At 40.8% G+C, this 23,734-nt stretch overlaps 2 protein-coding genes across 3 annotated transcripts in view; both read left to right on the top strand.

The window, feature by feature from the left end:
- The first annotated feature begins 1,051 nt into the window (after window positions 1–1,051).
- The window catches only part of LOC133251350 (protocadherin alpha-C2), a 208,809-nt gene continuing 186,126 nt past the window's right edge, over window positions 1,052–23,734 (top strand). The window contains exon 1 of one of the 2 annotated variants that reach the window (XM_061423691.1): window positions 1,052–3,727. In XM_061423691.1, the coding sequence (XP_061279675.1) occupies window positions 1,337–3,727 (2,391 nt within the window). In that variant the 5' untranslated portion in view covers window positions 1,052–1,336. Of the gene's footprint in view, window positions 3,728–12,981; window positions 16,627–23,734 lie in introns of those variants that run through there. The other variant, XM_061423693.1, reaches the window with a different exon arrangement.
- LOC133251353 (protocadherin alpha-3-like) lies at window positions 7,440–10,957 on the top strand. The gene has a single exon (XM_061423699.1). The coding sequence runs from the start codon at window positions 8,028–8,030 to the stop codon at window positions 10,431–10,433; it is 2,406 nt and encodes an 801-aa protein (XP_061279683.1). The 5' UTR covers window positions 7,440–8,027; the 3' UTR covers window positions 10,434–10,957.

The following is a 23,734-nucleotide window of genomic DNA, read 5'->3' on the forward strand; positions in this document are numbered from 1 at the left end:
TTTCATATCATTTGTATATTAAGGGGACAGCTAAGAATTATTAAAGTTAAGATATTCTCAACACTAAAAAGAGATCAATTGTACTGTTCTTGAATAAAAATCCAAATGTATCAGAAAAGGGGATATTCTTAATTAAGAATATATTATCCAGATGAGGAAAATAAATTATTAATTTACAAACATCTGTGAACAGTCCAGAAAGCAAAATTAAATCCCAAAGCAAAAATTAAATATATAAATATATTTTCAATTTATAAAATATAAACTAAAATATCCTTTGATTTCTATGTGCTTTACTTGAAGAAACAGAAAAAAAAATCTGTTATATCCCAAAGAACTGAAAGCAGGGTCTCACAGATATTTTCATGGTGGTGGTGGTTTAGTCGCCAAGTTGTGTCTGACTCTTGCGATCCCATGGACAGAGGAGCCTGGCAGGCTACAGTCCATGGGATTCTCCAGGCAAGAATACTGGAGTGGGTTGCCATTTCCTTCTCCAGGGATCTTCCCAACCCAGGAATAGAACCTGGGTCTTCTACATTGTAGGTGGATTCTTTACCAACTGAGCTACAAGGGAAGCCCATATTTTCATACCCATGCTTATAACAGCACTATTCTCAATAGCTAAAAGGTGGAAGCAACCCAGATATCCATGGACAGATGGATGAATGAATAAACAAAATGTGGTATATTAAAAAATCAGAATATTGTTTGGCTTTATAAGTAAGGAAATTCATCACATGCTACACATGGATGAACCTTAGTGAAATAATCCAGTCACAACCAAACTGAGATTTCACTTATGTGAGGTACCTAGAGTAGTCAAATTTGTAGAAACAGAAAGTAGAATGGTTCTGAGAGGGATGTAGTATGGTGGAAAAGGGGAGTTGTTTTCTAATGGGTATAGAGATTCATGTTTGCAAGATTAAAGTTCTCAAGATATTTCACAACATTGTGACTAAAACAAACTAAACTGTATACTTAAAAGTGGATGATATGTAAATTTTGTTATATATTTTAACACAGTAAAAGGGGGAAGTGATATATTTCAGTTAAAGATAGGTATTTTTCCTAAATGAAAGCTATCAGTAAACTTAGCCTGGACAATTGTTAAAATTTAAATCTACACAATCAACAGTAGAGCCTACATTTTGGCCACATGATGTCGCTGTCTTACCACAGTATATCCTCTAAGAAGAAAAATACCCAGAACCCTATTGTAACTCCAGCGAGGAGAACAATAAGAGAAGCAGCAGGACTTGAGCATAGATTAGAGAACAACATTTAAAATTTTGCACAACACGATATTCTAATTTGATCAACTCACTGAGAATTGGTGATGGTGTCTTCTAAGAGTAGGGGCGTGGAGGTCCGGGATCTGCTTCCGCTGCTTCTGCTCTTAGCTGTAGGCGAGGCCGCGAGCGGCCAGGTCCGCTATTCAGTCCCTGAGGAGGCCAAACACGGCACCTTCGTAGGCCGCATCGCCCAGGATCTGGGACTGGAGCTGGAGGAGCTGGTGCCGCGCCTGTTCCGGGTGGCATCCAAAGGCCACGGGGACCTTCTGGAGGTAAATCTGCAGAATGGCATTTTGTTTGTGAATTCTCGGATCGACCGGGAGGAGCTGTGCGGGAGGAGAGCAGAGTGCAGTATCCACCTGGAGGTGATCGTGGACCGGCCGCTGCAGGTGTTCCATGTGGAGGTGGAGGTGAAGGACATTAATGACAACCCGCCAGTATTTCCAGTGGCGGTAAAGACTATCCGGTTTCACGAATCGAGACTGCTTGACTCACGGTTTCCTCTAGAGGGGGCATTTGATGCAGATATCGGAGTAAACGCTCTTCTCACCTACAAGCTCAGCTCCAGTGAGTTTTTCTTTCTAGATATACAGACAAATGATGAACTAAGTCAGTCTTTGTCTCTTGTGCTGAGGAAATCTCTGGACAGAGAGGAAACTGCTGAAATTAATTTGTTACTAGTGGCTACTGATGGGGGCAAACCTGAGCTCACCGGCACCGTTCAGTTGCTTGTTAAGGTATTAGACGTGAATGACAACGAACCTACTTTTGACCAATCAGTTTACAAAATACAGTTGTTAGAGAACGTGGCAAATGGAACCTTGGTGATTAAATTAAATTCTTCTGATGCAGATGAAGGATCAAATAGTGAGATTGTGTATTCATTTAGTAGTGATGTGTCCCGGGATATAAAGACCAAGTTCAACATAGATCCTAGCTCAGGGGAAATCAGAACTAAGGGACAATTAGATTATGAAGAAGTGAAATTCTATGATATTCATGTCATTGCGTATGATAACGGGACTCCGTCAATGTCTGGGCACTGTAAAATTTCAGTAAAACTTGTGGACATCAATGATAACTCACCAGAAGTCTCAATCACGTCTCTTTCACTTCCCATTCGAGAGGATGCTCCACTGGGCAGTGTCATTGCTCTCATCACGGTGGCCGACCGTGACTCCGGTGCCAATGGACAGGTGACCTGCACCCTGATCCCCCAAGACCTCTTCAAACTGGTGTCCACCTTCAAGAACTACTATTCACTCGTGTTGGACAGCGTCTTGGATCGCGAGAGCGTGGCGAACTATGAGGTGGTGGTGACCGCGAGGGACGGGGGCTCACCTCCGTTGTCGGCCACGGCCAGCGTGTCGGTGGAGGTAGCTGACGTGAACGACAACGCGCCCGCGTTTGCGCAGCCCGAGTACACGGTGTTCGTGAAGGAGAACAACCCGCCCGGCCGCCACATCTTCACCGTGTCGGCGTGGGACGCGGACGCGCAGGAGAACGCGCTGGTGTCCTACTCGCTGGTGGAGCGACGGGTGGGCGAGCGCGCGCTGTCGAGCTACGTGTCGGTGCACGCGGAGAGCGGCAAGGTGTATGCGCTGCAGCCGCTGGACCACGAGGAGCTGGAGCTGCTGCAGTTCCAGGTGAGCGCGCGCGACGCGGGCGTGCCGCCCCTGGGCAGCAACGTGACGCTGCAGGTGTTCGTGCTGGACGAGAACGACAACGCGCCTGCGCTGCTGCCGCCCGGGCCAGGTGGAGGACCCAGCGCGGTGAGCCAGGTGGTGGCGCGGTCGGTGGGCGCGGGCCACGTGGTGGCGAAGGTGCGCGCGGTGGACTCCGACTCGGGCTACAACGCGTGGCTGTCGTACGAGCTGCAGCCGGCGGCGGGTGGCGCGAGCACCCCGTTCCGCGTAGGGCTGTACACTGGCGAGATCAGCACGACGCGCGCCCTGGACGAGGCGGACGCGCCACACCAGCACCTACTGGTGCTGGTGAAAGACCACGGCGAGCCGGCGCTGACGGCCACGGCCACCGTGCTGCTGTCGCTGGAGGACAGCGGCCAGGCGCCCAAGGCCTCTTCGCGGGCGTTGTCTGGCGCCTCTGAAGCGGAGGCCGTTCTGGTGGATGTGAATGTGTACCTGATCATCGCCATCTGCGCGGTGTCCAGCCTTTTGGTGCTCACGCTGCTGCTGTACACGGCGCTGCGGTGCTCGGCGCCGCCCAGCGAGGGCGCGTACGCGAGGGGCAAGCCCAGGCTGGTGTGCTCCAGCGCTGTGGGGAGCTGGTCTTATTCGCGGGAGAGGCAGCAGAGGGTGTGCTCTGGAGAGGGGCCGCCGAAAACCGACCTCATGGCCTTCAGTCCTAGCCTGCCTCAAGGTCCAGGCTCAGCGGACGAAAGACAACAACTCTCCGAATCAGAACAATTCGGAAAGGTGAGTCTTAACTTTTTCCCCATAATCTCTAAAATTGTTTTATTTCCTTTGTTCTCTATAATTCTATTAATTATTTTGATTTATAGTTGTTTTTATTTATATCGTTATCCTATTGTGCAATATGTGATATGAATAGAAATCAATTTCTTGCATTGAGAATAAATTACTTAGATGATCTTTTTACATTTTGAAATTCCCATAAATTCCAAAATTATTCCAAAATAATTTTCCAAATTATTCCTTTCACCATGAATAATAGGATTAAAGGAATGAAAAAAATACTTCAGCAAAATTTGAAAACTTACTATTACCTGTAAATTGTTTTTCTTGTATTAAAAAATCACAATTGGGGAAATTTAGAGCATGATTATGGAATATATATTTTCAATTTACATCATTCATCCATTCTGTCAGAATATGTTGGAAATTTCCCAAATTATTCCTTTGATCAAGAATTTGTCTTTATCTGTTTATGTAACAGTTAATATGCTAGTTTTTCTTTCCATGTATTTAAAAGCAGCCTGAATAAATTTATAATGCCAGGACCTTCAAAGTACATATCATAGGTCATCACAACACATGACATCATTTAGAAATAATTGCTAATCTTACATATGTCTTTCAGTAGTAAAAAATAACCCGTTATTTGGAATAAAGACTTCACATTTGCAAAATTCTTAGTTTTAAGGCACAATAGAGAGTTCACTGAGAAAAGAGCTCCCTTTCAACTTTGTTTAATTGAAAAATCATTTTTAAAAGTCACATTGTGGGGTGGCCAGGTAGTGGGACTTTTTCTTCATACAAGTAGAGAATACTATAACCCAGTCTTTATTTAGTGGGATGTTTAGTCAGGCTTAAAGTGTATCACTGGGTTAATATATGTAGACCTCCCACTGTGCAGAGATTGACCACCTCCCTCTGGTGCCACACAGAATGCCTGTGATAACATTTTCCAAGACTGGCAGCAATCATATTCCTTTGAAGTTGGAGTTTTCCCAAAAGGTAACATAAGGAAGGGCGCTAGTGGTAAAGAACCTGCCTGTCAATGTAGGAGTTTTAAGAGACTCAGGTTGATCCCTGGGCCTGGAGGAGGGCATGGCAACCCACTCCAGTATTCTTGCCTAGAGAATCCCACGGACAGAGAAGCCTGGCAGGCTACAGTCCATAGGGTCTCACAGAGCCAGACACAACTGAAGCAACTTAGCACTGCACACAAGGTAAGGAAAATGTAGTTATTCAATGGAAACTACTATGTTGGGTTAAACACTAAACTTGGTGAGTAAATGTTACATTTGGAAAGGATGTTAAAAACACTTTTTTTCCAACCAAAGGAAGATGTCTTGGGGTGAAATTACTGTCTTTTACTACTCTTTGGTCCATAGTTATTTGCTTTTCCCCCCTCAAATATATGTGGATATTGATGATTCATGAAATAACTTATACTAAGTGATCTTTATGATCACTTGGCTAATAGCTTTAGCCATTTTACAGATAGGCCAGAATATACATTTCTATCTGTTATTAAAGGAATGGAGTTTGGTGGGGGAAATAGTGACCTGCATCTAAGTATAATCTGTTCCTGCAGGAAACTTATTAGCACCTCAGAGTTGATATACCTCAAAATGCAGGGAGTATATATTTGCTGGGAATCAGAAAAGTTCATCTGAGACTTTACAGAGAAAAACAAATGTCTTGAACAGATGAGGAAAAAGCTCTTTCTTAAGATGAGTCATCACTACTCATTACTTTCTTGAGACTTGTGTGCAGAAAGTATGAATGATCAAATGGAATCTCTCCTACCAGCAGTCTAGTCACTATATTCTATTCTAGGTAAATTGTAAGCTTTTATATTATATCCAGGTGTGTCCATATCTCCAGGAATCACAACAGATCATTGTATAAGCTCTTACTGATTTTTATTTTATATTTACATTTTCTAGATTCAGTTGCCAAGAGATGTCTAAGTGAGAGTAGATATTACTCACTAATACTTTATCCACATATTAGCTCAGTTTTCTAAACTCATATAGTTTCTTTACTATTACCTTCATCTCTTATTAATCATTATGGGGTCTACTCTCTTATAAATTCCCTATGGCATTCTATTTTGCAGAGAGTATACTCTTAAGTGTCATGAAATGTATAGTATTACAGTAAGCTGTGAAAGGTATCTTACTGATATGAAGTCCATGATATTTAAAAATTTTAATTTTGCCTCTCATTTTAAAACTAGCTACTGCCTTTAAAGATCCACCAAAGCACCTACTGGCATACTGATAATTATAATTATTTCCTAGATCCATTCTTTTCCAAAATAAGTCTTAAATGTTAACTTCTTTTTCATGAACTAGTATAGCAGAATCAATTAGAAATTATGTGTTTGATATAAACAAATATCATTAATTTAATTTACCTCATATTTTAAAGAAAGTTAATTTAAAATATTCACTTATTCATTAAAATTTAATTGATAATTTATTCTATTCTAAATATGAATAATAAAATATAAGTAAACTGCAATGTTGGTTGCATTCAATGAGTACATGAAAAAACCTGTTATGAGAACTATTCTCGTAATACTTAAATGACTGTTTGTTTTTGGTCACACTCCCAGCAGTGGAAACAAGGAGTCCTAACCACTGGATCAACAAGGAATTCCCTTAAATCGAATGTTCGATTTCATTTAAAAAGAGTCTGATTATAAGCAAAATTTGGGCATACCCTTACCTCTCTAAATTCAACCCCTTCCCATGAATTTTCTCTGTTCAACTTCCAAACGCTCAGAGAATGCACACATCTTACACACTTCACAGATACATTTAGTATAATTCATGGCCTAGTTTTACATATGTTGAATAAGTGAGTCAGATTCTAAAACTACTTTTCTCTCTTTAATGACTAAACACCAGTTCTTTCAAGTAACAACTTTTTAACAAATTGGAAGCCAGAAATTCATCCAGAGTGAAGATTATTAAAAACACAATTATTTCATATTGGAAACATTTTAGGATATACAGGTAAATTGAAATGTATAAATGGTATAGAGATTTTAAAAATTAATATAATTTTCCCTGGTATGATGTGAATATAACAAATTTCCAAATCAAACAATTTGCTGTGTTTTTATGCAGCAAAAATCAAATTTACAAAATAACGGTACTGTAAAATACTGACTTTGGCTTCCCTGGTGGCTCAGTAGTAAAGAATCCGACTGCCAATGCAGGAGATGTGGGTTTGATCCATGTGTCAGAAAGATTATCTAGAGAAGGAAATGGTAATCCACTCCAGTGTTCTTGCCTGAGAAATCCCATGGACAGAGGAGCCTGGTGGACTACAGTTCATAGGGTTGCCAAAGAGTCAGACATGACTTAATGACTTAACAACAACAAGACTGATTTGTGAAATCTTTATATAAATAATAGTTGAGACAGCTAACAAAGATGCAGTTGTTGGATAAAGGACACAAGAATGGTTTGTAGACATTCTATAAAGGAAGAAATATAAGTGAACATAATTTATAAATTAACAAATTGCCATAATAATATAGAAGTAAATTGTGTAAAAAAAAAGTTTTTATCAGTCTTGTTGTTTTAATGGTTACAAATATCAAAGGCCTGATTTTTATGTAAAATGTAGACTTTGTGGTCAAGTGGTTAAAGTCATGAATCTTGAATTAGATTGAGATCCCACTCAACACCACAAGTCAATATTATTTTTTAAGTTACTAACCTGTACATGTTTCCACTTCAGTGTTTCTAAAAACTGAATCATATTAATACCTACATCAGAAGGTTGTTGTGAGAATTTAATGAGATAACCCTGTTAAAACAAAAGGAATAGTACTTGTCACAGGGGAAATATTTCCAATAGATGTCCACTACTGTTAAAACAATAATCACTATTTTACTATATTGAACTGTATGGAATGGACTGGCCTAATTGAAGGGCATGAATTAGTAGAAAAGTTCTAAGCATATATTTTGAAAAAAAAAAAAACATGAAGACTTTGAGGAGTGGGAAGGAAATTAACAAGGAAAAAAATTGAGGTAAGTTCAATGGAAGGAAAAGATAGATTTATTTAACACCTACACGTTTAGCCACATGATGTCGCTGTCCACCGCAAGGTATTTTACCACAGAAGAAATACAGCATTCATTACGTAGTAAGATGCTGCTTTTCCTCACCATCTGTGAAATACGGGCATGGAATGATTATTTATGAAATGAAGAATAAGGAACTAAAAGTATTTTCAAAATTTTGATCGTTGCAAAAGCGACCCAATACTTGGAAAACGCTTGCAATGGTACTTTCCTGGAGAGAAGGTCAGGGAGACTGCCGACTACTGCTTTCAGTAATGCTTCTGCTATTCTGGGAGGCCGGGAGCGGCCAGGTCCACTACTGGGTCTCCGAGGAGGCCAAACACGGCACCTTCGTGGGCCGCATCACGCAGGACCTGGGGCTGGAGCTGGAGGAGCTGGTGCCGCGCTTGTTCCGGGTGGCGTCCAAAGACCGCGGGGATCTTCTGGAGGTAAACCTGCAGAATGGTATTTTGTTTGTGAATTCTCGGATCGACCGGGAGGAGCTGTGCGGACGGAGAGCGGAGTGCAGCATCCACCTGGAGGTGATCGTGGACCGGCCGCTGCAGGTGTTCCATGTGGAGGTGGAGGTGAAGGACATTAATGACAACCCACCGGTTTTTCCAATGGCAGTAAAAAATTTGTTTATTTATGAATCCCGGCCGCCTGGTTCTCGGATTCCGCTAGAGGGCGCATCAGATGCAGATATCGGAGCTAATTCTTTATTAACTTACAGGCTTAACTCCAATGAATATTTTACCTTGGATGTAAAAAGAAATGATGAGGAAATTAAATCCCTTGGACTTGTGCTGAAAAAACTTTTAAATCGAGAGGACACTCCTGAGCATCACTTACTTATAACTGCAGTTGACGGTGGGAAACCAGAACTCACTGGTACTACTCAACTGAAGATCACCGTTCTAGATGTAAACGACAATGCTCCAGAGTTTGAGAGCACGATCTACAAAGTCAAATTATTTGAAAATGCACCAAATGGTACCCTAGTAGTGACTGTTAACGCCTCTGATTTGGATGAAGGAATAAATAAGGACATTGTGTATTCTTTCAATACAGATACATCAGCAGATACTCTGTCGAAATTCCATTTAGACCCCGTTAATGGATACATCATTGTAAAGGGTGACATAGATTTTGAGTTAACTAAGTTATATGAAATACAGGTAGAGGCAACAGATAAAGGAAATCCCCCAATGGCAGATCACTGCACGGTTCTAGTGGAAATTTTGGACACAAATGATAATGTACCTGAGTTGGTTATCAAATCACTCTCTTTACCGATATTAGAAGATGCTCCAGTCGGCACAGTCATCGCCTTGATCAGCGTGTCCGACCTCGATTCCGGTGCCAATGGGCAGGTGACCTGCACCTTGACTCATCATGTGCCCTTCAAGCTGGTGTCCACCTTCAAGAATTACTATTCATTAGTGTTGGACAGCGTCTTGGATCGCGAGAGCGTGGCGAACTATGAGGTAGTGGTGACTGCGAGGGACGGGGGCTCGCCTTCGCTGTCGGCCATGGCCAGCGTGTCCGTGGAGGTGGCCGACGTGAACGACAACGCGCCCGCCTTCCCGCAGCCCGAGTACACGGTGTTCGTGAAGGAGAACAACCCGCCCGGCTGCCACATCTTCACCGTGTCGGCGCGAGACGCGGACGCGCAGGAGAACGCGCTGGTGTCCTACTCGCTGGTGGAGCGACGGGTGGGTGAGCGCGCGCTGTCGAGCTACGTGTCGGTGCACGCGGAGAGCGGCAAGGTGTACGCGCTGCAACCGCTGGACCACGAGGAGCTGGAGCTGCTGCAGTTCCAGGTGAGCGCGCGCGACGCGGGCGTGCCGCCCCTGGGCAGCAACGTGACGCTGCAGGTGTTCGTGCTGGACGAGAACGACAACGCGCCTGCGCTGTTGCCGCCGGGGCCAGGTGGAGGACCCAGCGCGGTGAGCCAGGTGGTGGCGCGGTCGGTGGGCGCGGGCCACGTGGTGGCGAAGGTGCGCGCGGTGGACGCCGACTCGGGCTACAACGCGTGGCTGTCCTACGAGCTGCAGCCGGCGGCGGATGGCGCGAGCACCCCGTTCCGCGTGGGACTGTACACTGGCGAGATTAGCACGACGCGCGCCCTGGACGAGGCGGACGCGCCGCGCCAGCGTCTGCTGGTGCTGGTGAAAGACCACGGCGAGCCGGCGCTGACGGCCACGGCCACCGTGCTGCTGTCGCTGGAGGATAGCGGCCAGGCGCCCAAGGCCTCTTCGCGGGCGTTGTCTGGCGCCTCTGAAGCGGAGGCTGTTCTGGTGAATGTGAACGTGTATCTGATCATCGCCATCTGCGCGGTATCCAGCCTGTTGGTGCTCACGCTGCTGCTGTACACGGCGCTGCGGTGCTCGGCGCCGCCCAGAGAGGGCGGGTGCGGGCCGGTGAAGCCCAGGCTGGTGTGCTCCAGCGCGGTGGGGAGCTGGTCTTACTCTCAGGAGAGGCGGCAGAGGGTGTGTTCTGGGGAGGGACAGCCCAAGACCGACCTCATGGCCTTCAGTCCTAGTCTTCCACCTGGTCCCATTAGTGGAGACAGAGAAAAGCAGCTGGATGTGGAGACTGATCTTCCTGCCAAAGTGAGTAATTAAAAAAAATCCTTTCAAAAATGTCTTTGTTCTTGATTGACTATTTCTGCTTCTTTGGAAGCATTTTTAACAGTAATTAGTCTTGCTTCTGGCAGTAGACTTTTCCAAGTATTGGTTTTGTTGTTAAAATGTTTGAATTTCTTGTGACTAATGAATGATTTTGAACCAAATCAGCAATAAGTGAGTACCATACTTGCCAGTGTTTAAAAATCGCTGGAGGATTATTATATTGCTAAAAGTCTGGATAGATAAAATAGATTTTTCCAGGGTATTTTGCATTGTTTACAATATTTAACTTTTAACTGTGGTGTACTAATTCCTGTACAATGCTTCAATAGCTAATGATACTTTTCATTTGAAATTTGGAGTAGATGTTAGTCCAAATGTCACTGGCCCATTTAGTTTTTTAAACCTGTTCTCTCCTATAGATCCCCTTTACTCATTTATCTATTTATTTGGATTCTCACTTCCTCTTTCTACTTGAACATGATGTTTTAATTTTTGTGCTCACATTTTGCAATACTGTGTATTGTTCCTAGTTTTCCAATTGGGCAAAAAAGCTAGAATAGTAAATTTATTGCTTTTAGAATTGTATCTTTTTCTTCAGTTTCTTACTACTTTTTATTAGAGAGCATTAAGAAATCAACAGGAAGTGAAATTTTAATATTCCCTTTATTATATCATCATTTAGAAAATGTTGCTTTTGGAAGAGTATTATTAGTCTTGTTAAGAACTATTATTTTCTACCTGCACAGTGTTGGAAAAATACTGTACATCTCATTTTAAAGCCATACTACTAGCAAAACTTATTGTCATTAATCTCTTTTACATACAATATTAAGGATGCTAATATCCGAAAAGTTCAATGTCATTATTGGTGACCTCCTCTGAATACCAACCCATTAATGTGTGTCGTATAGTAAGTACAAAGTTCCAAATAACTGGAAGTAAAATTATTTTCCATTCATACCATTCATTGATATTTGTTCAGTTCTCCTAGTAAATTGGTGGACTCCCACTGATGTTTCTTTGCCACTGGAAACTAAAGCTTAGGCATGTTAATGACTGAAGAATGGGCAAGTATTTCAAACCATTAGAGATAAAAATGAAGACACCAACCTTTCTCATGGGAGGGGAATGTGTTCCCATGTATTCCATTCTAATTGTATGGAATACTTTTCTACACAAGGTATGTACGCTACAACTTTCTACTTCCTTGTTCAAGTTTCATTGGTAAAACCTGGTTAATACTCAATGACATTGTAGGGGCGGCTAACATATAAAACAGAAAATCCTGCATTTTCCCACTTCCATTTCTACTTTCTGGCTCTGTCCTTTGTGACTCCCTGTCCATCAAGTGTGAGCCACAGCATGTTCAACCTCAGTTCACTATTTATTTTATTAGGTATCATTTTCATCCTGTTGTAAATAATAGGGTCATCCAGAGTTCTTATCTTCCAGGATATGAGACTTCAGTCTTCAAGTTCAGTTCTCCTCTTCAAATTTTTGACTAACATGTGTCTCAGCTAATAAGACATTTTTAAAACTTTTGAATTTTGCCCCTTAGAGATGTGTTGCTACTATACCAGGTAAATACTGAATAGTTTCCAAATATCCTTTCTATTCTTCTGCTTTCCTTATCTATTTATTTAATTATTAGCAAAATGGAGTAAATGGTCAAGGATTCTCTTTTACTTTGTTTCAGTGTTTAATACCAATCATTTTGCACAAGTCAACAGGTTGGGTCCTATAACTGAAACTACTTTAGTTTCAGTTTTATGTTTTCAGATTTATGTTTTAATTCAGAAAAAAATGATGGTGGTGAGGAGTCTGGCTTTTCCTAGAATGGGAGCCTAGGGCTATTTTCACTAGATTTAATTTTTTTTCTTTTTTTGGCTTCACCATGCACATGCTGGGGATCTTAGTTCTCTAACCAGGGATCCAACCCTTGCTCCCTTCAGTGGAAGTGAAGAGTCCTAATGACTGGACTGCCAGGGAAGTCCTAGACTGATGTTTTTTGTCCTAGACAACTATGGAATACACGGCTTATGAACAGAAGAGTCAAAGTTTGAAAATAACTACCATTATGTCCTTCTATATTGGTGTGTGTGTATGTGTGTATGTGTGTGTGCGTGTGTGTGTGTGGAGAGTATATTGTGCTCTGTTATTTGGGAATGCCTTATTGACCATCAGAACTATTAATGTCTCAAGGATCATGCTTGCTAAGAACTAGAAAGAAAACTAACCTGAAATCCATGTTTTCAATATGGCAATTGAAATACATCTTACATAGAGCAGTGCCTAAGTAAAATATTTCCTTTATCTCTGGAAAGTTATAGAGGTTGCTGAGACATCGTATTTTCTTAACTAGCTACATGATCACCTTAATTTAATGCATTTTAAGCAATAGAAGAAATTTAATGCATTTAAGCAATAGAAGAAAACCAAACTATTCTATTCAGTAAATATTCACTAACTACTCAATAAGTATTCTGAATGTTAAAATATTATGGTAAAATATTCTCTTTAAAAGTTTACATTCCAAAAATTTATGATTAGATACATATACCCAAATACCTACAAAAGAGAAATTAATGTAATAAATGGCTAATGTGATTGACCTAGATGCTATAGTATAAAAGAAAGTAAAGATGCCTGCCCAATTGGCTTAATCATGAAAGTCTTTATTGGTCAAGGAAGTTTTAAGTTGTTATATAATGGGGGAAGACTGCTTTTAGAAGAGTTTGGAAATGCTGGATATTACTTAGGCAGAGAATGAAATGAGTATATTTGTTTAGCAAAAAATGTTATTGGAAGCAGGAAATTGTCCACTTTGGCTAGACTATATGAGCACTGTAGGAGAAACAGAAGTTGAAGCATATTAGGTCCTGAAGAACAAGCAAAAAAAAAAAAAAAAAGAACAAGCAAGTGTTTATAAACCGTGAGAACCAAAATGAGAATACCAGTGTTGTTCATGGGAGGTGAATGGGTTCCAGGGAATGAAATTATTTGGAATACTTTCCAACACAATGTATACTGCAATATCCTACTTTCCTGTTAAAGCTTCATTGCCCTCAGCCCTTACATTATTTAAGAAAGACTCTCAATTAAGTGCTGATGGTCTTTGCTTCCTTGTTTGAATATTTTTTGAAATTCCCTTTCAACTACCTATCTCTGAGATCAGAGTTTTCCTAGAGATGTATTCTCTGAAGTCTTCAATAACCAGAATGTAAAATCCAATGGTGAATAGTGTCATCATTAATGACTACCTTTCTTCACTCTCAGGAACACAAAAATGTCATGAATTTTCCTAGTCAACACTTTGCCAACTGTATAAAGTGTTAACTATAGTTGGGTCTCTGTAAATACTTAAAACTTGTATGAAAAAAGTATTTCCACTGAAGTGAAATCTGCTCCTGTGGTGAAACTCACACTCAGTCAATCAGTAGCGCAAAATGTGTGCTGCAGTAGTGTAAAGTTGTGATTCTATTCTCCAAGGGCATTAAAATCCACGGGAAGGCGGAAAGAAAGATGAAGACTTAGCAGTTCATAGTATGGATTTCCAGAATCTGTTACTTACGGTTTTGAGCCACATGATGTCGCTCTGTACCGTAAAATTGATACCATAGAGCAAAAAAAAAAAAAAAAAAAAGAAAGAAAGAAAGAAATCCCTCCTGTTCTTATGGTAAAGAAGCTACATCCACCACTGAAAAAATGGAGGCTGCAATGGCATTGGACTGAACGGTCAGGAGGTAGTGCTTCGTTTGGAAACAAGACTCTCTTCATGACAACAAAACACTGAAGACATGAGATGGAGTTTTCCTGGGGAACTGGCCAGGAATACCGGCGTTTGCTATTCTCACTTCTGTTCCTCGCAGCCTGGAAGGCTGGGAGCGGCCAGCTCCGCTACTCTGTCCTGGAAGAGACCAAACACGGCACCTTTGTGGGCCGAATCGCTCAGGACCTGGGATTGGAGCTGGTGGAACTGGTGCCGCGCCTGTTTCGTGTGTCATCCAAAGGCCGCGGGGACCTTCTGGAGGTAAATCTGCAGAATGGCAGTTTGTTTGTGAATTCTCGGATCGACCGGGAGGAGCTGTGCGGGCAGAGTGCGGAGTGCAGCATCCACCTGGAGGTGATCGTGGACCGGCCGCTGCAGGTGTTCCATGTGGAGGTGGAGGTGAAGGACATTAACGACAATCCTCCAGTGTTCCCAGGAACACAAAAGATTCTGTTTATGGCTGAATCCAGGCCGCTTGACTCTCGGTTTCCGCTAGAGGGCGCCTCTGATGCAGACATTGGGGCCAACGCTCTGCTGACTTACAGGCTGAGTCCCAATGAATATTTCTCGTTGGAAAAACCGTCCGATGAGGAGCGGGTAAAACGTCTTGGGCTGGTATTAAGGAGACCTTTAGACAGAGAAGAAGCTCCGGAGATTTTTTTAGTCCTTACAGCCTCTGATGGCGGCAAACCTGAGCTGACTGGCACTGTTCAATTACTCGTCAGAGTGCTGGACGCCAACGACAACGCCCCGACTTTCGACAGAACACTCTATGAAGTGAAATTACTAGAAAACGTTCCTAACGGAACGTTGGTAATTAAACTTAACGCCTCAGATTTAGACGAAGGCTTGAATGGGAATATTATTTATTCATTCTCAGCTGATATTTTACCCACTGTGAAATCCAAATTCTACATGGATCCAATTACTGGAGAAATTATGGTAAAGGGATATATTGATTTTGAAGAAACCAAATCCTATGAAATTCTTGTAGAGGGCATTGATAAGGGGCAGCCGCCACTTTCTGGCCATTGTACAGTTATGGTGGAAGTTGAAGACACCAATGATAATGCCCCAGTAATGGAATTCAAATTCTTGTCACTCCCAATTAGGGAAGACGCTCCACTGGGCACCGTCATTGCCTTGATAAGTTTGTCTGACCTCGACTCCAGTGTCAATGGGCAGGTGACTTGTAGACTATCGCCCCACGTCCCTTTCAGGCTGGTGTCCACCTTCAAGAACTACTATTCACTCGTTTTGGACAGCAGCTTGGATCGCGAGAAAGTGTCCGTCTATAAATTGGTGGTGACCGCTCAAGACGGGGGGTCGCCTTCCTTGTCCACCACAGCCAGTGTGTCCGTGGAGGTGGCCGACGTGAACGACAATGCACCTGCGTTCGCGCAGCCCGAGTACACGGTGTTCGTGAAGGAGAACAACCCTCCAGGCTGCCACATCTTCACCGTGTCTGCGCGAGACGCGGACGCGCAGGAAAACGCGCTGGTGTCCTACTCGCTGGTGGAGCGGCGGGTGGGCGAGCGTGAGCTGTCCAGCTATCTGTCGGTGCACGCGGAGAGCGGCAAGGTGTATGCGCTGCAGCCGCTGGACCGCGAGGAGCTGGAGCTCCTGCAGTTCCAGGTGAGCGCGCGTGACGCGGGCGTGCCGCCCCTGGGCAGCAACGTGACGCTGCAAGTGTTCGTGCTGGACGAGAACGACAACGCGCCCGCGCTGCTGCCGCCCGGGCCAAGCGGAGGACCCAGCGCGGTGAGCCAGGTGGTGGCGCGGTCGGTGGGCGCGGGCCACGTGGTGGCAAAGGTGCGCGCGGTGGACGCCGACTCGGGCTACAACGCGTGGCTGTCCTACGAGCTGCAGCCGGCGGCGAGTGGCGCACGCAGCCTATTCCGCGTGGGACTGTACACTGGCGAGATCAGCACGACGCGCGCCCTGGACGAGGCGGACGCGCCGCGCCAGCGCCTGCTGGTGCTGGTGAAAGACCACGGCGAGCCGGCGCTGACGGCCACGGCCACCGTGCTGCTGTCGCTGGAGGATAGCGGCCAGGCGCCTAAGGCCTCTTCGCGGGCATTGTCTGGCGCGGCTGAAGCGGAGGCTGTTCTGGTGGATGTGAACGTGTATCTGATCATCGCCATCTGCGCGGTGTCCAGCCTGTTGGTGCTCACGCTGCTGCTGTACACGGCGCTGCGGTGCTCGGCGCCGCCCAGAGAGGGCGGGTGCGGGCCGGTGAAGCCCAGGCTGGTGTGCTCCAGCGCGGTGGGGAGCTGGTCTTACTCTCAGGAGAGGCGGCAGAGGGTGTGCTCTGAGGAGGGGCCGCCCAAGACCGACCTCATGGCCTTCAGTCCCAGTGTTCCGGACTCTGGGGACAGGGAGGATCAGCAGCCAGCAACTGTGGATTCTCCTTCAAAGGTTAGTTTATAAATATCCTTATTTACTCTGAAGTCTGGGTATTCTTTAATTCTATCAATTTCTTCTTAAAAACTTTCTCAAAACTAAATTTCTCTGAACTAAATTTGTTTACTTTTTCTTTCATCCCCTTTTAAACTAAAACCTTTTAGAGTAATAGGACACCAAGGCAATATATGTTGTTTTGTTTTTAATATTCATTATTCAATGCATATTTATATAACTAGGGTTATAAATTTTGTGATTTCTATCTTCATCTTTATTTTCAGTTGTAATCAACTTTTAAAAAGCTTTTCTTGTTATTTGCCTATAAATCATTGAAAAGTACACAGAATACTACAGCTTAATCAACTATTTGAAAGTGAAAACTGTTACCTTCACTCCAGAAGACACTCAAATGTACCTCCCAAATACCTTTTCCCTCTTCCCCCCATATGTAGCCACAGCTTTAATTTTATAGCTGATTAATTTTTACTTGCTTCTTGAATTTTTCTAAATGGAATTGCACAAAATGTGTTGTATGTGTGCTTGTGTTTCTGTGTTCATATTTATCATTCACTATTCTGTGGAGTCATCCATATTGCCTTAAGTGCTTGGAGTTAATTTATTATCTCTAATAGTTTTTTTCTTTCTTTAAAGTATGTTTTAGGAATAGGGTATGTGTTACTCTGTTGAGAATTTCACATTGTTTCTCTTTGTATCTATTTTACCTAATGCTGCCATCAGTATATTTGTAAAATTTTCAATGCCTATTTACAAACTTTTCTGTATTATTTAGCTAAGATGGAGATTAGTGGAACATAGGCTCTGTACTTATCTTCTCCTTTAATTGATCAGTTAAGTTGCTCAGTCATGTCTGACATATTGTGACCCCATGGACTACAGCAAGCCAGACTTCCCTGTCCTTCACCAGGTCCCAGAGCTTGCTCAAACTCATGTCCATTGAGTTGGTGATGCCATCCAACCAGCTCATCATCTGTCTTCCCCTTCTCCTCCTGCCCTCAATCTTTCCCAGCATCAGGGTCTTTTCAAATGAGTCAGCTCTTCGCATCAGGTGGCTAAAATATTGGAGTTTCAGCTTCAGCATCAGGATTGAATATTCAGGACTGATTTCCTTTAGGATTGATTGGTTTGATATCCTTGCAGTCCAAGGGACTCTCAAGACTCTTCTCCAACACCACAGTTAAAAAGCATCAATTCTTCCGTGCTCAGCTTTCTTTATAGTCCAATTCTCACATCCATACATGACCACTGGAAAAACCATAGCTTTGATTAGATGGACCTTTGTTGGCAGGGTAGTGTCTTTGCTTTTTAATATGCTCGCCAGGTTGGTCATAGATTTTCTTCCAAGGAGCAAGCGACTTTTAATTTCATGGCTGCAGTCACCATATGCGGTGATTTTGGAGCACCCCAAAATAAAGTCTCTCACCGTTTTTATTGTTTCCCCATCTATTTGCCACGAAGTGATGGGACCAGATGCCATGATCTTAGTTTTCTGAATGTTTAGTTTTAAGCCAACTTTTTCACTTTGATCTTTCACTTTCATCAACAGGCTCTTGAGTTCTTTGCTTTCTGCCAGAAGGGTGGTGTCATCTGCGTGTCTGAGGTTATTGATATTTCTCCCGGCAATCTTGATTCCAGCTTGTACTTCATCCAGCCTGGCATTTCACATGATGTACTCTGCATATAAGTTAAATGAGCAGGGTGACAATATACAACGTTGATGTACTCCTTTCCAATTTGGAACGAGTCTGTTGTTCCATGTCTGTTTCTAACTGTTGCTTCTTGACCTGCATACAGATTTCTCAGGAGGCAGGTCAGGTGATCTGTTATTCTCATCTCTTTAAGAACTTTCTGCATTTTGTTGTGACCACATAATCAAAGGCTTTGGTGTAGTCAATAAAGCAGAAATAAATGTTTTTCTGGAACTCTTGCTTTTTCTGTGATCCAACGGATGTTGGCAATTTGATCTCTGTTCCCTCTGCCTTTTCTAAATCCAGCTTGAACATTTGGAAGTTCATGGTTCACATACTGTTGAAGCCTGGCTTGAAGAATTTTGAGCATTACTTTGCTAGTGTGGGAGATGAGTGCAATTGTATGGTAGTTTGAACATTGTTTGGCATTGCCTTTCTTTGGGATCGGAATGAAAACTGACCTTTTCCAGTCCTGTGACCACTGCTGAGTTTTCCAAATTTGCTGGCATATTGAGTGCAGCACTTTCAAAGCATCATCTTTTAGTATTTGAAATAGGTCAGCTGGAATTCCATCACCTCCAGTAGCTTTGTTCGTAATGATGCTTCCTAAGGCCCACTTGACTTCACATTCCAGGATGCCTGGCTCTAGGTGAGTGGTCACACCATCATGGTTATCTGGGTCATGAAGATCTTTTTTGTATAGTTCTTCTGTATATCCTTGCCACCTCTTCTTAATCTCTTCTGCTTCTGTTTAGGTCCATACCATTTCTGTCCTTTATTGCGCCCTTGGTATCACTAATTGATAATGTCAATCAATTGGTATCTTTAATTGATGTCAATTTCCCCAAATGCTTTTACCTGTTCACACTTTTGTTAGTTCTGTATGAGTTTCAGTTGCTCTTCATCATCTGGAAAACTTGGCATTGTTAATTTACATTGTTGCCATTTTGCTAGATGTGCTTATGTTTCCCAATTTGTAATTGAGGTTGAGCACATTTTTGTATTATTATTGGCCATTTTAATATCCTATTCTGTGCAATAACTGTTCAAGTCTTCTGCCTATTTTCCTATTCTGTTATATTCTTCTACTGTTTTTTAAATTAATTTTTTGCTGTACCGGGTTTTCATTGGTGCACCTAGGGTTTCTGGTGAGGGGGGCTACTCTCTAGTTGTAGTGTATGAGCTTCTCATTGTCCTGGCTTCTCTTGTTGGAGAGTAAAGCCCTAGAGCACTAGGGCTTCAGTAGTTGCGGTGCATGGGCTTATTTGCCCTGTGTCATGTAGAATCTTCCTGGAGGAGAGATCCAACTCACATCCCCTGCATTGGCAGGCAGACTTTCAACTCTGGACTACCAAGGAAGTTCCTTCTACTTCTTTTTGAAAAGTTTTATGTTCTGGATATGACCCCTTTCTTGATTTTCTGCATTGTTCCACACTGTGACTTGTCTTTTCATTCTTTTGTCATTTGGTGAATAGAAATTTTCATTTTAGTTAAGTTCAACTTACCATTTTTTTCTTCTTGATTCTATCCTCTGAAGATAATTTCTTGTGTCTTTTGTTTTCTTGTTCATGTTACATATGAAATTAATTTTAATTTTTTGTCTTTGCTGAGACCCAAGGATCAAGCTTAACTTTTGCCAAACATGTTCAGCTGAAGCAAGACCATTAAAAATAATTAGTTCCACAGTTGTTCCTTATATAACCATAGTCTTTTTGCTTTTGTTTTTCTAATCAATTTGACTGTTTTTTCCATTAATGTCATGCTGTCTCTTTAATTCAACCTAGATTTATATATTAATTCCATAAAAACAACTTGGTGAGGTATTGATTTGGATTGCATCATATCTATTGAGATAATAGATAATTATCCTGATAATTTTGTCAGGATAATTAGCTATATTAGCCTGATAATTCTGTACTGAGTTCTGGGCATTGTACATGAAACCAGCTGACATCTTTACAATCATGAGACATTCACTTCATGAGCATGCTCTGTTTATCTAAATAACCTACAATGTTTCTTAATATTTTATAATTTCCTGTGTAGAGGTTCTATTCATCTTTCATAAGATTTATTCTTAGATAATTGCCATTTGTTATCATAATAAATATCAGCTCTAAGTTTAAATTATTTTCTTTAATCATGGTACATATGAGGAAATTCCCTGGTGGTATAGTGGTTAGGACTCTGTGCTTTCCTTCCTGAGGGCCCAGATCCCTGGTTGGGGAACTAAAGAAGAAATTATTTTATATATTTTTTAGTGGTGGTAAAGAATTCTCTAATATTTGGTATATGAGAAATATGTTTATTTTGCCAGCACTTCTGAAAAATAGTTTTGTTGAGTATCAAGTTCAGGGTTGTAATTTATTTCCCCCCACCCCATTGCTTTTAAGATGACATTCCATAGTCTCTTGAGAAGACAGCTGTCAAGTTTATTGTTCAGGTAGTAAAACCTTTTTTCCCCTGTCCAGCTGGTTTGTAAAATTTTTCTTTGTTTTTTATTTCCAAGGGCTTTATGCTCAGCTTTAGTTTTCTTTGATTTTTATCTTGTTTGCAGTTTTTAAAGCTTCTTGAATATGTGGTTTGATGTCTTTCATCAGTATAGGAAAAATTCCAGCAGTCTGCCTTTGAATATTCCTTCTGCCTCATGTTTTTCTCTCTTTCTCGTCTTTAAGTCAAGGCATAGGTGTGTTAAATCTTTTCACCATATCTCTTATATCTTCTATGCCCCTGTCTATTTTTTCAGCATCATTTTTGCTATTACCTGATGGATATTTTTATCCTGACCAATCTTATACTTCAGCAAATTCCTCTTATTAAGTCATCAATTGAATCTAAACATTGATTATTATCTTTTTCTGGTGAAATAATTTATTATGTATTTATTTTGGTACCTTAATTACAGTTTATTTATGGTCTGTCATATCAGTGTAATAATTGGATCATCTGTTTGTGGGTTTTATTGTTCATTTTTTCTCATGATTCTCTTTATTGGTAAGCCTGATAATTTTGTATTGAGTTCTGGGTATTGTACATGAGAAGCTGTAACTATTCTAGATGTAGTTATATTACTCTATAGATGGATAAAGAGTTTATAAATACCTGATAGATATGCATTTAGAAATTTATGGAAAAGTTTGAGTTGAGGTAATATTTTATATCTTTTCCTTTTTTATCTACTACAATGATGTCTGTCATTACAAATCTTCTGAAGATTTTATTTTTATCTCTTCTACTTAACCCAAGGTCTATTTTGTAGTCTCATACAAAGTTAGTAGAATAAGGGTTTTGTACTTTATTTTAACCCTTTTTATGTCCTCCTTTCCTCTTTCCTTTGTTCCTAAGACCCAAGCTTACTGAATTTATTTATTTTTTGCTGTTTAGTTTCCCTCCTTCTTTCTTATCCTGGATATTTACTAATGCTTTAAGAATCTTGCATCTCATCACATTTCCACTCACTTGGCCTGGAATTTTAAAAGATATGACCTCAGAGATTGTAATTTCTTTCAATTTAATAAAGACTGAATTGTGGCCTGGAGACACACAAAAAAATTGGGGCCACATGAATATTAATATGAATGCATAGAATAGAACCAAAAGTGCTTAAATTTAGCTTATTGTCTCTTTCCATTTTTAAATGAGCTCATTTGGGAAAAATGAAGGCAATAGGATTGTGAGTAAAAACTATGCTTAATTTAGCTTCCTTATTCCCTCAGAGGTACTTTAAAATTTACTCTCAGGTGTCCTCAGAATGTGTATATAACATAAATATTTTAGCACAATATTTTGTTGGGAGGTTGAACCATTACAAAAGTAATGTAAAAATATGTACCATATGCATATTATGTGGGGTAACTGGATAAATTATTTTCTACATATAATTAAACCTTTTGTTCATATTTGATGCAAGAGGATGAACTGTTTACAAACCTTTAAAAGATTGCTTCAGTTTCACCTGTTAGATCTCAACAGTGTGGTAGACTTACATAATTTTCTACACATAGGTGAGAAATATAGCTTATTAAAATTTTATTCTGGAGTTTTGTAGGAAATGAAAGTCATCTAGACTCCAATACAAAATTAAATTTTCTAGTGTACTGTTTTCCTGAATGTTCCTCAGTAAATTAAGCAGAGATATCTCAAAATACTATTTGGTTTCCTTAATCTAAATTCATTGTCAGGAAAGGAGTCTTAGTTTTGCCATGGGGCATACATAAGTATAACTGAAAATTTTCCAGAAACTATGTAGTAATAAGCTATAATATTTAATTGAAAGAATGGATTGGAAAAAGATTTAAAGAATTTCCTCTACTTATAGATTTCATGGAATTACAAGTAAAGAGGCTACACTTGTTGAAAAAATAACCTCCAAAACAAGAGTTGAGCAATGAAAGACAAATGCAAAGGATAATTTTAAAACTCTGCAGTCTAAAAGATATGAAGACAGTTCAAAAGCCAAGAGGCTTATTTTCTCCTTTATATATTTATGTGAAAAAATTACAAGCTGAAAGAAGCATATGATACTATTGATGGCATTTTCTCCATTAAGTATATTTTTTAAAGTTTTAAATATTTACTGAAAATATTCTGTAAAATACTATGCATGCATTGTTAATATCACACTATCAGTTGGCTTTCAAATACTTAATATTTACTTTTCTCAACAGTAAATTTTTTATTATAGTTTTGTAGATCCACATCAATCATGGTTTCATAATAGAAGGTGAATCAACATTAACTGATGATATTTTCAACTCAGATATTATAATTTTTTCTTATTATATATTAAAATACTTTAAATTATCCTTGTAAGTGACTGTTAGATAAATAGCTCTGAAATTTGATTACTATTTCGCTTTTTTAGTGTTTGGATGTTCTGAATGCTAAGAAATCTTTCAAAAACTAAAGGAAATGATAAATGTACTCTTAAAGATTGTATCAGAAACAAAGTCAGTAACATTATCTGATGTCCTTACATTACTGTTTTGAATACTGAGAAGCAAGTTAATTTCAATTGACTTTGTATTTTCTAGTAATCTTATTTCTTTCCAAGCTAGTTTGTATAGTATCACTTTTCCATATTTGCTTTATACATGGGCACAAAATACATCTAATTCCACATATGACTTATACCAACATTAAAAAATGTGTTTGGAGTTTATGCTTTACATGTAAAGCATTAAGTAATAGAATTATTGATTTCCTGGCCCCTCTTATATTCACAAGAAAAGATGATTTTTTAATATTTAAGGAATATAAGCATCTGAATGCAGAGTTCCAAAGAATAACAAGGAGAGATAAGAAAGCCTTCCTCAGCAATCAATGCAAAGAAATAGAGGAAAACAACAGAATGTGAAAGACTAGAGATCTCTTCAAGAAAATTAGAGATACCAAGGAAGCATTTCATGCAAAGATGG

This window comes from Bos javanicus, chromosome 7, assembly GCF_032452875.1.
Source record: "Bos javanicus breed banteng chromosome 7, ARS-OSU_banteng_1.0, whole genome shotgun sequence".
NCBI classification, from domain to species: Eukaryota; Metazoa; Chordata; class Mammalia; order Artiodactyla; family Bovidae; genus Bos; species Bos javanicus.